At 42.5% G+C, this 14,784-nt stretch overlaps 1 protein-coding gene across 1 annotated transcript; it reads right to left on the bottom strand.

Moving 5' to 3' along the window:
* Positions 1 to 489: 489 nt before the first annotated feature.
* Positions 490 to 7,725, bottom strand: ANKRD66 (ankyrin repeat domain 66). The gene is made up of 3 exons (XM_046004279.1): positions 7,563 to 7,725; positions 5,542 to 5,770; positions 490 to 976 (listed from the first exon to the last, which is right to left on the bottom strand). Exons 1-3 carry the CDS (start codon positions 7,723 to 7,725, stop codon positions 775 to 777), a joined length of 594 nt encoding a protein of 197 aa, XP_045860235.1. The 3' UTR covers positions 490 to 774.
* Between the last annotated feature and the right edge of the window lie 7,059 nt (positions 7,726 to 14,784).

The following is a 14,784-nucleotide window of genomic DNA, read 5'->3' as shown; positions in this document are numbered from 1 at the left end:
GGGTGTGACATTTTCACTGGAAATACCTGATCTGTACTGAGATTTCCTAACATGCACACCAAACAGTGGAAACGGAATCACACGTCCTAGTTTTCATGCTACCCCTCGTTTGTTACGTGAGATGGAACGAGTCCTCGTCCGTGTTCCCAGTTCCCGCTCACCCAGTTGTTCTATCACCGGGATCTCTCTTCCTATGGGGAAGTGATCATTGGTAACAGTGACCGCTCTGGGACTATGACCCTCCACCCCACGCAGGAAAGCCATATCTGGAAGCTGGGAGCTATCTTTGTTCACTTCTTTGCTTCGTTTATGGGACAACAAATCATACTTGTCACTGATTAAGTATACTGAGTAGGTAGGAAATTTCTGAGATTTTATTACTACTTTTTTGTTTGTTTTTCATCTCAACAATCAAGTTCCCTTAGGGAGAGTGCTCTCATTGCCTCCTGAAATTCTGTAACAACCCGGAGCGGGGCCAGAGGATGCTGACAGGGCAAATGACTGGTGACCACATACAAGCAGCGAATGCTTGGCCGCTTCTGGCAATTCCTGGGGACAGTGCGCCTCAGCGGGGAGGCAGCCGCTCCAGTAGAGAACACCCAGCAAGTCTTCAGACCCAATGGCAGGTGCTGAGCTACCAAAAGAAGGCATCTGGGTAACGTTCTCTAAGTAAAATCGGGTAATGATGGTACAGGTCTCATAACTGCTACTCTGGTCCAGGACAGTCCCCCGCAGCTGACCTGCGTGCTAGAGCCTCGGAGGATGCTGTTCTTCTCACGCCCGTCTCTCCTTCATATGGCCAGGCCTTGTGGGGGCTCGAATTGTTTTATTCGTTTTCTTACCAGTGTTTCGATTCGAGGAAGGGAGAGACAGCTCCAGCTCCCTTTTCTTAGCATCCCAGCCTTCGTCCTGCTCGTCCAGAGGCAGCCCCTTCTGCCTGGCGGTGCGCCGGTGGTCCTGGCACTCGGGCTCAGCCCTGGAGAAAGGGAAGGCGGTAGCCCTCAGCTCCTGGCTGGCCAGGAGAGCCTGTCCCCTCTGCAGCATGGGCCCCTCTTCCCACCCTCTGCACACAGGCTGGCTACGTCAGCAGTCCAGGAGAGAAGGAAGGAGGCCGAGCTCCAGCATCTCCCAGTGCACCTATAGGATTCCTCAGACACTAAGGACATGACTGTGACATGGAGGAAAATGGCAAGCCCCTGAGTGGGACATTCATAGAATCAAGGACAGGCACTTAGTCTGAGGAAGGGGCTGCTCATTCTAAAGCATTCACATGTACAGAGCCTCCAGAATCTCAGCAGGAGGCGACTTTCCTTCATTTCTCTTCCCATTGTATTTTATCCTGATTATAAAACCATGTCTGTTTGTCGTGTAAGATTTTAAAGTATGGAAACATATACAAAAGAAATAAAAAGGACTCATAATCACATATGTATGGTATGTGTAGATGGATTTGTGGAAAGAATAGCGAGATGATCTATATGAACAGATGATAGATATGGAACAAAAGAATAGATAATAGGGAAATAGGTGAATCAATCATCATATACACATGGACAAGGGGAAACATACGAAAGTATGGTCTGAAGTAAAGTGCAAAAAGCACGGTTCAATGAGAAGAGAGCAAACCTGTTTGCCCTTCAGTCCGCATCCCCTCAACAAGCTAGAAGTGACCACTCTTTATTTAGACCATATAGAATACTTCCTCCGCCCTGTTCTTTCCACCTTTGCCACTTTCTAGCCTGTATTCATGCTATTTCTGTAAACAAGTATCTCCTCTCTCCGGAACTTAATGTCCAGCTCTGTCTCTGATTCAACTCTAAATCCTTTTTAGCATCTGGTTCAAAGTCATCTGCATGGTAGGGCTCAAAAATATTTGTTGAAAGAGAGATTTACTCGGAAAATGGTCGAACACTATCTAGGCTTCTTCTGAAGTTCTCTTATATCCTTTCTCTTCATCACCCTAGCCCAGGAGCCCCCCGCTTGCAACAAGAGGCATTAGGAAATTCCTCCTGGTCCTCGTCCCCCCACTATCTCTGCACATCCTCACGCATCCACACACCCTATGCACGTTTCCAACTTGATGCTTTCACTCCAAATCAAGAATCTTTCTCCCTCCTTCATTAGTCAGATCTTAGCTGTCTTTCAAGGTCCAGATTGATTTCCCCTTAATCAGGATCCTTTCTCTCTGAACCCTGTAAACTGTCGAAAAAGAAGTTCCTCTTGGAAGATGACGATCACTAGACATGACTTACGCGTGATGTGGCTGACCTTTGTTGTTTTTGTCTGCTCAGCTCTGCCTGCCCACTTTTCCTCGTACTGACAACCCCCCACTCTTTGGAGAACCACTCCTCCTCTGCTTCAGTTGTGCTGGGATCATGTGTCACCCTCGTCCACCCACTAGTCACCAGGGAGGGGTTGGGATTTTTGCAGAAAGAGTCAGCAGAGGACAGCCAAGGACAAGATCCTGAGGAATTTCAGTCTCTTTCAGGCACAGGAGAATAGGAGCTCAAGAAAATCATGAGAAGAAATGATGAGACAGGTGAAGGAGAAATAGGAGAGAACAGCACCAGAGAAGAGAAAGAGTTATTCAAAGAGACATGCCAAAAGAGAAGAGTAAACAGATACCAAATTAAGTGAGGGGAAGATGGGAGTTGGGAAGAGGCCATTGATTTAGCAACAGAGATCTGGATGAGCACTGATTCAGTACAACACGGAAAAGAAATGCAAAGGTGGGTGAGGAAGACACCGACATAGATTAACATTTAATCACATAGATTGACATTTAAGTAGCACAGAAATGCAGGAAGAGATCCAGCCCATGTAGGCCCCATGCTCAGTGTGCAGTCTCCTTAAGACTCTCTTTCTCCCTTCCTCTGCACCTTCCCCTCCCCTCTCAAATAAAGAAATAAATCTTTAAAAAAAAATGCAGGAAGAAGAAAGAAACAGCAGACAGTAGAAGGACCTCTAAATATTTGTGTGTTTGTTCCATAAGATCAATTTGAACATGTTCAAAGGCCACAGAAGATTGAGGGGGAAGGAATAGAAAAAAGCTAAAAATACAGGAAAATAAAAGATGCAACAAAGAATACAGGGACGATGACGTTGTAGGAGATATAAAGGTTTGGGTCAGGGTCCATAAGGAGGGACAACATGTAGGAAGAGGTTTAAATGTATAAACCCTTGACTTCAATACTATGCAATAGAAAGCCTACTTTCTGAGGGACAGGCTGGGGAGATGGGGACGTGAGCTGTCAGCAAAGGAGGAGGACAGGGAGATGATCACCAAACTGTTCCGAGGGCTCAGCTGAAGATAAAAATCCCAGAACTTCTGGTGGTACCTATGAAATTATTTGTGGGCTTTTCTTTCCCAGACCAAGCACAGGCACGGAGAAGATGGAGACTGAGACAAGGCTGGGAATTCTGGGTCACATGGTACAGGAGGATGAAGGGTTGAAAATTGAAGAATCCTGGAAAGAGAGGGGAAGGAAGAGGTGGTGTATCATGGCGTCCAACTGGCAGACAGATGGAAAATCGTGAAACTTTCAGGCTGGTGATCAGTTGGGAGGGAAAGAAGTTGAATGAGAAGAGGTCTGCAAGTAAATACCTGTGTGATGATCCAGGAACTGGCAAAATGAAGAAAGGGAGCTACGGTTGCAGAGTGATATGTTAGAGTTTTTAAAAGCTCAGAGAACAATGTTGTAGGTGCTGAGCTCCACAATGGATGGAGGTCACTGAACGAAGGAGATGGTGCAGGACTGGGGAGAAGAGTCTTCAAGTTAGGACTCAAGGTTCTCCTTCTTTTACCCCCAAAATCAACTTGATCATGATTTGGAATATTTTTTTAAAGATTTTATTTGTTTATTTAACAGAGACAGAGCACAAGCAGGGGGAGCAGCTGGCGGAGGGAGAGGGAGAAGCAGGCTTCCTGCTGAGCAGGGAGTCCGACATGGGGCTTGATCCGAGGACCCCAGGACCATGACCCGCGCCAAAGGTAGGCTTTTAACCAACTGAGCCACCCAGGCACTCTTGATTTTGAAAATTTTTAATGCGGACATCACTGTTAAGAGAAGGTCTCTTGGGTTACTCCTACAGATACCTAATCTCATCATAAGCAACTCTTTTAATAGTTTAACTTCCAGAAGATAACTTCATTTGCGAATTCTTACAAGGGCATTATATAGTCATTTCCCCTTCCCACCGTGAGCTGCCATATAGATAGATTTGCTATGGATCTTATTTTGGTTTTCAAGCAACGCTGCCCTCATTCAATTACTTTACTGCCTCTTGTATCAATTACTTATTAACTCAACCAGACTACAAGTTCCCCAATCCATCCCTCCCAATGTTGTACCTGTCAAGTACATAATCGATATTTAATTCTATTTGAATGCAGTGGGTGAGAGAAAAAATTAACAACTGCTAGAAAATTCATGATCTTGGTGACTGTGTGAGTAGAACATTCATAGATGGATAGAAGTTTTAAAAGGTAGAAGGGCCCTTACCGCTGAAAGCCTAATTCACCAGCTTCATTTTTGATATGAGAAACCTGAGGCTCTGCAAGGTGACTTAAAAACACCCAAAGTCACACAGCTAATTGGAATACCTTTATACCTTTCAAGAATCTGAAGGGGCTCCATCAATCTTGTACCATGACCTATTTCAAACTTGTGTCCCACCTCTCTTATCTGAGATAATTTTTGTATAATCTAAAAAAATAATTTTAAGTTATGTATTGTTAAAATTACTATAAATATGTATCATGATAATTGTAATTTTAGTATAATCTAAAAATAGTAGATTTTATATCATCTAAAACAATATAGTTTCCACCCAAACTAGTCATTTCAGGGAAAAGAAATAAAAACAACTCAAACAGCAGCAATGTCTACAATAGCCAAACTATGGAAAGAACCTAGATGTCCATCAACAGATGAATGGATAAAGAAGAGGTGGTATATATACACAGTGGAATACTATGCAGCCATCAAAAGAAATGAAATCTTGCCATTTGCGATGACGTGGATGGAACTAGAGGGTATCATGCTTAGTGAAATAAGTCAATCGGAGAAAGACAACTATCATATGATCTCCCTGATATGAAGACATGGAGATGCAACATGGGGGGTTAGGGGGATAGGAGAAGAATAAATGAAACAAGATGGGATTGGGAGGGAGAGAAACCATAAGTGACTCTTAATCTCACAAAACAAACTGGGGGTTGCTGGGGGGAGGGGGGGTTGGGAGAGGGGGAGTGGGGTTATGGACATTGGGGAGGGCATGTGCTATGGAGAGTGCTGTGAAGTGTGTAAACCTGGTGATTCACAGACCTGTACCCCTGGGAATAAAAATACATTATATGTTTATTAAAAAATAAGAAATAAATAAAAAATTTAAAATGTGGAAAAAAAAAAACTCAAACGACAGTGGGCTGAATTTGCTTCTTTCATTTTCATGGACCACAGACCACTGAGTTGGCAAAGACCTTGACTCCAGGCTCCTGTTTCTCTGTCATTTCTCTAACAGGAAATAAATGAAACTTACTTCTCCAGGAAGGCCACACAGGCAGTCTGCCCATAGATCTGTGCGATCCTCTTTGGCGTGTCTCCAAAGAAGTCGGGGGCATCGATGGGGGCATGCAGTCCATGGAGAACTTTGAGCACATTCACATGGCCTGACTCAGCTGCAAAATGAGCTGCGGTCCAGCCCACATCAGTTACCAGGCAGGGCCTGGCTCCGTGTTCTAGAAGGATCAGCATCACCTCCATGTGCCCTTAGATATAGCAAGAAGAAACAGGAGGAGGTTGAGATTAAAATGTCTCTGCTCCAGTGAGGCCAGAGATGGCCTAGATAGTATAAAAGAAGGGATGACGTTTGCTTTGGGGCCCTTCCAGTCTCCTAGCATCATCCCCTCCTCCTTCTCCCTCTCTTACTGGGGACTCAGTGCTCCACCCTCAACTCATGAACCTTGCTCCCTCCAGAGTCCTGGGCTCTGCAAGGATTCCCTCTACTCCCTCCAGGGCACTCCCTTTCCCGTCCATTCCCACAGGCCCTTCCTAGGAACCTTGCTTCCCTGAATCACCCTACACAAGCCCATGTGGGCACTGGTAAGGCTCACTCCACTTTTGGCAGTTTCAGGGGTGATTCAAAAGCAAGTATTTTGCAACAATATGGATGGACCTTGAGGATGTTAGGCTAAATGAAGTAAGCCAGATAAAGAAAGAAAAATATCATATGGTCTCACCTATATGTGGAATCTAAAAAAACAAAGGGACACCAAGATCATAGTTACAGTGAACAAACTGGTGGTTGCCAGAAGTGGGGGAGGGGTTGGAGAAATGGGCAAAGGGGTCAAAGGGTACAAACATCAGTTATAAAATAAATCAGTCCTGGGGATGTAATGTACAGCAGGGTGACTATAGTTAGTAATACTGTCTTGCATATTTGATAGTTGCTAAGAGATCTTAAAAGTTATCACAAGAAAATTTTTTGTAAAAAAAGAAAAAAAAACTACAACTTTTTTTGTAACTACAAGTGGTGACGGATTTTAACTTCACTTAAAGTGAAGTTGTGGTGTCATTTCATAATATCTACAAAAAATTAATTATGTTGTATACCTGAAAGTGATATAATGTTGTATATAAATTATACCTCAATAAAAAATATTTTAAGTCCCACTTACTTTATAGCTAGCGCAGATTAAAGGCACACAGTTTGGGGTCCAACAGATGTGGACTCATACCTCCCAGTAAGTACCATTTGCTAAATGTGGAATCCGGACAAGAAACAGAGTCTGAGGCTCAGGTTTCCTCATTTGTAAGTGAAAAGTGTTATGACTCTTCTCCCCAAGTTCTTTTGAAGTCCAAGTGAAACCACAGCCAAAGGCTACATACCATGATGCCCAGCACACGGCCAATGTTCACTAAAAGCTTCTTTAGTATAACTACCGTCATTTTGTGCTCAAATTTCTGCAAAGTTCTCCCAACTGATTTCTCTGAAGCCAGTCTTGTTTCCTGTCAATCTATTCTTCATACAAAAATCAAAACAGGTTTTTTTAAAAGCAAAGTTGACTGTAACATTGTCTTCCTTAATGTTCTTAGATGGTGTTCTATTGCTGAAGGCCTTGACAAGCCCAATGGCTGAGTTTTTGCACACTATCCTCCTCCAGTTCTGTAACTGAGCCATGTGAGGCATGGGGGATACAGCAATGAACAAGACAGAGTCCCTGTCCTACGTTCCCTGCTGGAGGCCAAGAGGGCAGAGCACTAATATTAGTTGAGAGCAAACTATGAGCTAGGCACTGTGCGCCCATTATCTTACTGAATCATCACCATAAGATTCCCAGGTAATCACTGTTCCCATTATGTAGGTGAATAAATTAAAGCCTAGAGACATTAAATAAGTTGCTTAAGTTGCTACAACCAGTAAGTGGTGGGGCCAGGGATGACATGTTCCATTTAGCTCTCAAGTCATGCTCTTTCCTCTATCTACACAGACTACTGACTGGTAACTCCATGAACGGCGGACTCAAGGGGATGGACTCCACCCAGGCATTCCCCACTCACCTTTGATTGCTGCCCAGTGAAGGGGGGTTCGGTCATTCCAGTCCACATCCTTGTAGTTTGGGTCACAGAGACCTTTTTTCAAAATCTTTCTCACTAAATTATAGTCCCCTGCAGCCACAGCCTGGTGGAGCTTTGTCATGTCCGACATTTTGGTCAATTCCATGACAAAAACAACTGTGGGAAAAACATACCACTTAGGAAATTCTCAACAATTCTTTATTCCCAGTAAGCGATTCCATAGGATTCCTTATCATTTACTTCGTTTCTTACCTCACAGATTTGCATGTGTGTGTGTTCTGCTGAGGGTGCATTCGGATTTCAGCCACTGTGGTTAGTGTATGCCAGTCCCCTGCGAAGAACTGGCAAGGGCTTCCCTCTGCCTACAGGAAGACAGGATGAGCTCAAGGGCTGGCGTTTTCTATTTGGCCTCAAAACACTTTTCAGTGCTATTCCCTACCTTTATTCCAAAGTGCTAGTCGTATGATTCTGAATCAGTTGTGTAATTCTGTGTGTTCCCTTTTTCATCTATAGCATGGGTATAATTTGCCAGAGTTGTTGTTGTCAGGATCCAAGGACAATCCATGTGAAAAATGTACTGACTGGACACAGAGCAGGTACTCCATAGAAATTTAATACTATTGGCACACCAATTCAGATGGACAAGATGCAAACATGCAAATAAAATGCTTACAAACTTTTTACATTAAGACATAAACCAACAATTCTCAAACTAGAGTCTACAGAGGCTTAGGAATCCTGACTCGCTCAGAAGAACCATGAGGTCAAAACTATTTTCATTATAATTTTAAAATGTCATTGGCCTTGTTCACGGTGCTGACATTCGTCCTGATAGTTCAAAAGCAGCAATGTAGAAAGCAGCTGGTACCTTGGCACAAAGCAAGGCAGTGGCAGTGACGCTGAACTAGATTAGCAGTCATGACATTCACCAGCAGAGTCAAAAAAAAAAAAAAAAAAAGAAAAGGCAGCTAATTTCAATAAAGACACTAAAGTAGTGAGAGTTATTTTTTGAATACATGTTAACCCTTGATTACATGACTTAATAAAAATCATTTTAAAATATTGTATAACAAAATGTGTCAACACACGCAAAGTCTGCATAACTCCGTGAATAAACGGTAAGCATATGACGTTACAAAAATCATGCCTGGGTAAAGAGACCCATTCAAGATAGGACAATGGATTTAAGTGAGAAGTATGAAAAGTACACTGAGATTGTTTCAGATTCCGACTTATTTGTAAAGCACTACCCCCGTCCAGCTTTGGTGTAGTATCTAAGACAAATATCCACAGTTATCTGGAAAGGTTATAAGATACTTTACCCTTTTCCAATTTTATATTTTATATATGTGTGGAACCATGTTTTCTTTCTATATTTCCTTTTTTTTAAGATTTTATTTATTTATTTATTTATTTGACAGAGAGAGAGAGAGAGAGAACACAAGCAGGGGAAGCCACAGGCAGGAGAGGGAAAAGCAGGCTCCCTGCTGAGCAGAGAGCCTACATGGGGCTCCATCCAGGACCCTGGGATTATAACTTGAGCCAAAGGCAGATGCTTAACCAACTGCGCCACCCAGGTGCCCCTTCTTTCTGTATTTCAACGAAAACAACAAATTGAATGCAGAATATCTAAGAATCCAGCTGTCTCCTATTGAGCCACATAGTAAAGAAATTCGACTACAGACACGCATACTTATATACATGCATAATAATGATGCTGTTCTCACTTCTTTTGCTTTAGAAAATATATCATTTTTCATAAAAATATCATTCATGTTACTGTATATTATGCTTATTATGATTTTTTAAGTGATGCAATAAACATTTAAATTTTTTCTCAGTTTTAATTTCTAATAAATTAAATAGATAACTGTAATCCATATAAACATAAGCTCTCTGGGGTTCTCAGTAGTTTTTAAGAGTGTAAAGGAATCCTAAAACCAAACGTTTGAGAATTACTGACATAAACATAAAATAAACTATAGATTAAAAATATAGATAAAAATTAAAAAAAAAAAACACAAAATAAGGGGCTGGGGCAGAAGAAAAGAATGAGGAGAGAGCCACTTAAGGGGGGCCAGGAGGAATGTCTCTCTGACCCCAGCAAGTTGAGATCTCAAGAAGAGTTTGGAGTCAGCCAGACACACCGTGGCCCAGCAGCAGCACCACCCAGGAATTGACTAGAAATTCGAATTCTTGAGCCTCATATCAGACCTACAGATGTCACTGAAATATGAGGACACCCCTAGAGTGAGACAGAAGTATATAACACAGTTAACGTGCTATCTCCGAGGTGTTCTGATGGCGGTGCCTGGGGAGACAGGGAAAGGACCATTCCCCAGGACTAGGACGTAAAAGGCACCTTTTTTCCGAAAGTGACCTAAGCTGGGTCCGGAAGGGGTGAGTAAGAGTCATCTTGGGCACTGGCAGGGGGGAGGATCCAACTCAGGCACAGCATATCTGCGGGGGAGGCAAAGGGCAAGCAGCTCCAACTTTGATGTACAGACCAAGGATAAACAAATGTTTCCTGTAAAGGCCTGGGTACAAAATTTTTTAGCCAAAATCAGGCCAAGAGGTAAAAATCAAGACTATTATGTAACATTACATAACTATTATGAAATAAGAGAAAAATTCCAGCCAGGGGCGGGCCATCCTGGGAGAAGAAGGGGTGGGGCGGGGGTGGACATGGTTTGTGCTCAGTAGCCCTCAGCTGGAGATTTTCTCAGGGGGCAAAGCAACCAGCTCAAGGGGGAGGGGTCTGGCTGGTAGGGTGGTCATTCTCCTTCCACCTCAGTGGCGCCCAGATCCCAGCATGCTGTCTCTCCTTTCCAAGAGCCCAACCATTTCAAGCTAAAAGCTTGAGGGAAGCAAGGTGACTTGATTGAACTAACTCTACTGCTCAGTGCTCAGAAATTGCCAACAGCAGAGTTCCCAAAATGTAGGTGGTGACCAGCAGGGCCCTGGGCAGAGGCTAGGCACAGCTGTGGGCTCAGCAGACAAGTGCTAGGAGCAGACGAAGGAGCAGTTGGCTCTCCAAAGCTCACAGGGAAGGCCCACAGAAGGCTACCATCATAGGAGGTGACCATGAGACACACTTGGCCTATAGACCATAGTTTACCAACCTCTGGTCCATATAAAGTATCTGGGATATTGGTAAAATGCAGATTCTGGTGTAAGATGAGGCCTGAGATCATTGTGACAAGTCCACACCACAACTCCCAGTTTATAGACCACACTGAATAGCTGAATGTCTCTCAGGCTCTAAGGCAGTGGGGAGACCTGAGGTAAGGGAGAGGCAGTAAGGATGTAGTTGCTGTTCTTCTCTGAAGAACTACATAAGAATTACTGGTGGATTTAAAAAAAAAAAAAAAATGGAGGCCTGGGCCTCAGCTGAAGTGCTTCAGAATCTTTAGCTGTATCAGACAAGAACATACTTTTTTGCATGAAGCAAGCACTCAGTCCATGCTAGGTAACAGAAGACGGCTTGGGGTGCTCTTGGTCTTTTCGGCTGATTTGTTTTGGTAGAAAACTCTTATACTGGAGCCCTGGATGAACGTTAAATAGTAAGCAGAAGTACTAGCAGATTTCTAACCTGCAGCTGTCACAAAAAGCCAAACCGGTTCTAGAGTCAGTGTCTTGAAGCCCCTGCTTGCCTTTCACACAAACCTTTGAGCAGGTTTATGCTAAAATCAGCCCATTTGTTTCACACTTGAGTTCACACCAAACCAATCCTAAAAACCCATATGGAAATAAACGCAAGGGAGTCAGAATAGGCAAAACAATCTTGCAAAACATTAAACAATGAATCTTGGAGCACTGAAAAAAATAAAATAAAGTTTAAATTAAAAAAAAAAAGAACAAAGTAGGAGGACTCAGACTTCCTGATTTCTAAGCGGACATCAGAGCTACAGTAATCAGCGTGTGATAGGAACGAAGTATATTCATTGTACTTGTGGTAAGTACACGTGGCATTAAGATAGATATATGAGAGAAATGGGATAGACTTGAGAGTCCAGAAATAATGCTTACATTTATGGTCCATTGGTTTTCAGTGAAGGTGCCAGGAAAAGTCAATGAGGAAAAATTATCTTTCCAAATGATACTGATGCCATTGGATATTCACATGCACAAGAATGAAGTCAATCCTTTCCCTCAGGCCATATACAAAACTTAACTTAAAATGGATTACAGACCTACGGGTGCCAGGGTGGCTCAACTGAATGAGTGTCCCACTCTTGGTTTCAGCTCAGGTCCTGATCTCATGGTCCTGGGATCGAACCCTACATCAGGCTCTGTGCTCAGTGTTGAGTCCACTTGTCCCTCTCCCTCTGCTCCTTCCCTATCTGTTCTCTCTCTCTCTCTCTCTGTCTTTAAATAAATAAGTACATACATACATAAAATTTTTTAAAAATTGAATTCCATTTTTAAAAATGGATTACAGACCTAAACATAAGACCTTAAACAAAATTCTTAGAAGAAAACATGGGAGTAAATCATCACATTGCATTAGGCACTGGTCCATAGTTATGACAACAAAAACATATGCCACAAAAGAAAAAAGAAAAAAAGCTGGATTTCATCAAAATTAAGAACTTTTTTTTCCTGTAAACAATACCTTTGAAAAAGTATGAGAGCAACTACAGGATGGGAGAAAATACTTGCAAATTATGTATCTGATAAGAGACTTGTATCCAGAATACATACAGAACTCTTACAATTCAATAATAAAACAATAGCTCAATTAAAAATGGCCAAAGAATATAAACAGAAGTTTCTCCAAAATAATGTGCTCACAGAAATACGTCTCAAATAATAAGCACATGAAAAAATGTACAACCTCATTAGTCATGAAGGAAACGCAAATCAAAACCACACTGACATATGGCTCACACCCTCCGAGATAGCTATAATCAAAAAGAGAGACAATATGAGGGTTTGTGGGGATGCAGAGAAGTTGAAACTCTCATACACGTGGTAGGAATGTAAAATGGAGAAACTGCTCTGGTAGTCCTTCACAAAGTTACGCTCAGGTCATAATCTCAGAGTCCTGGGATTGAGTCCCACATAGGGCTTTCTACTCGGTGGGGAGCCTGCTGCCCTCTCTCTCTGTCTGCTTGCCTCTCTGCCTACTTGTGATCTCTGTCTGTCCAATAAATAAATAAAATTTTAAAAAAAAAGTTAGACGTAGAGTTATCATATGACCTGTAACTCCACACTTAGATATATACCTAAAAGAAATGAAAATGAAGGTTCACACAAAAATGTGCATATAAATGTTTACAAGCAGCATAACTCATAATAGCCAAAAAGTGGAAACAAGCTAAATGTCCTTTAGTGGATGCATGCATGAATAAAGCGTGGGAGCTCACACATATGCTATTATCTGACACTAACACACCAACAAAGTACTGACACCTGCTGCAATATAGCGGAACCTTGGAAACATGCAAAATGAAAGAAGCAAGGCACAAGAGACCACATATAGTGTAACTGCATTTATGTGAAATGTCCAGAACAGACAAATCCATAGATACAGGGAGTCGAGTATTGGTTGCCTAGAACTGGGATGCGGTAGGGATAGGAAACAACTCCTAGTGAGTATTGGATTTCTTTGCAGGACGATGAAATGTTCTAAAATTAGACAGTGGAGAGTGATGCTTTCATAACTTGGAATATATTAAAAGCCACTGAATTGTGTATTATAACTAAATGAATTTTATCATATGTGGATTATATCTCAATAAAGCTGTTTAAAAAATAAATAATAGTACTAATTAGAGATTTCCTTAAAAAATTTATTTGTTAAACACCCAATTGACTAACCTACAACTGACTACTGAAATTTAGCAAATTTTCCTTCACCTAAATCTTTGTATATTTCATTAAGTAGATGTGAATGTCTGTCTTTCTGCTACAGGTGTTTAAATGTAAAAAACTAGTCAGTAGATAGAAATGCTAATAAACGTGAATGATCTGTAATAAGTAATAAACATCCAAAGGCAGGAGTAATATAAAAATACTTACTATCTTGTTTAAAATCTGAGGCGTTCAGCACTGGCAGGTGTCTTAAGGGTCAGAACTCTGTTGTGTTCACGCCATGGAAACTGGCCCCTCCTTCCTCATTAAAGCTTGCCAATCAACGTCGGCTTCCGGAGAGGGGCGCCCGCTGGTGGAGGCGGGGACTGCCGCTCTGACTCCACCCAATCTGGCCAGCATTCCCAGTCTGCTTTTCTGGTCCTTGACAGCTTCTCTCCAAATAGCATTTGATCAAAATGCATGAAAACTTGGGGGGGGGGGGGAGTAGGGGGGTGGAGATTGCCGGTCCACAGGGGACTGTGAAGGAGATAAGCTGCTTGGTATGCTCGGTAACCACGATGGGGTGGTGGAGACAATGGGGCCCCTCTCTTTCAGACCGAGGGGTGAGATCTTGGGAAATCTCTTAACTTTGCTGAAACTCTTATTTCTCTCCAATAAAATGAGGTTTTAACACTTTTCTCACAAGGCAATGGAAGGTGAGTAGCTGAAATAATTTATACAGCGCCTGGAACAAGGTAGAGGAAGAAAGGGAGGGAGGGGGAAAATCTTCAGGTCCTTTCTCCTTGTCTCTTCTTTTTGATTCCTTATTCTAGCATCACCTATCTTTATGATGATGCTGGTCTAAGAGGACTTCTTCCTGCCTTCCTCTTGCCTCTCTCCCTCCCTCCCTCCCTTCTATCGTTCCTTCCTTCTTCTCTTCCTTCTTTCCCTTTTCCTCCTCCTCCTCCTCCCCCACCTCCCTCCCTCCTCCTCCTCCTCTTCCTCCTCCTCCTTCCCCTTCCTCCTACTCCCCCCTCCTCCTATTCTCCCCCCCCACCTCCTCTTCCTCCCCCCCCCCTTTCTTTTTTTTTTCCCCTTCCCTTTCTCTGGTACCTTTCTCCCCACATGTATTTATTGAATGCCTATATCTGCCTGACACTGTGTTGGGTGTCTGGAGAACAAGGCACTGGTGTTCCTTTCTTCTTTGAGAAGAGAGTCCAAAGTAAAAGAATATTGAAAAGCATTTATCATGCAAATTCAGTATCCCATCAGCGGGATACAATTCTTGTATTATAAAAAGAATTAATATTTTTGTAAGATGAGGATTTATCTTGGTCTTACTTTTATAAAGCTTTGCGTGCCATTTGTATCGACATTTTAATTTTTTTCAGATTGTGACTGAATGAAT

Source organism: Meles meles, chromosome 5 (assembly GCF_922984935.1).
Source record: "Meles meles chromosome 5, mMelMel3.1 paternal haplotype, whole genome shotgun sequence".
Taxonomy (NCBI): Eukaryota; Metazoa; Chordata; class Mammalia; order Carnivora; family Mustelidae; genus Meles; species Meles meles.
This window is presented reverse-complemented; position numbering and strand designations above follow the sequence as displayed.

Coding starts and splice junctions, on each gene's coding strand:
- ANKRD66 (XM_046004279.1), bottom strand. CDS start 7,725: ATGGAATTGACCAAAATGTCGGACATGACAAAGCTCCACCAGGCTGTG. Junction 5,771..7,562: donor TCACTGGGCAGCAATCAAAG/GTGAGTGGGGAA, acceptor GCTATATCTAAG/GGCACATGGAGGTGATGCTG. Junction 977..5,541: donor TGTGTGGCCTTCCTGGAGAA/GTAAGTTTCATT, acceptor CCCTTTCTCCAG/GGCTGAGCCCGAGTGCCAGG.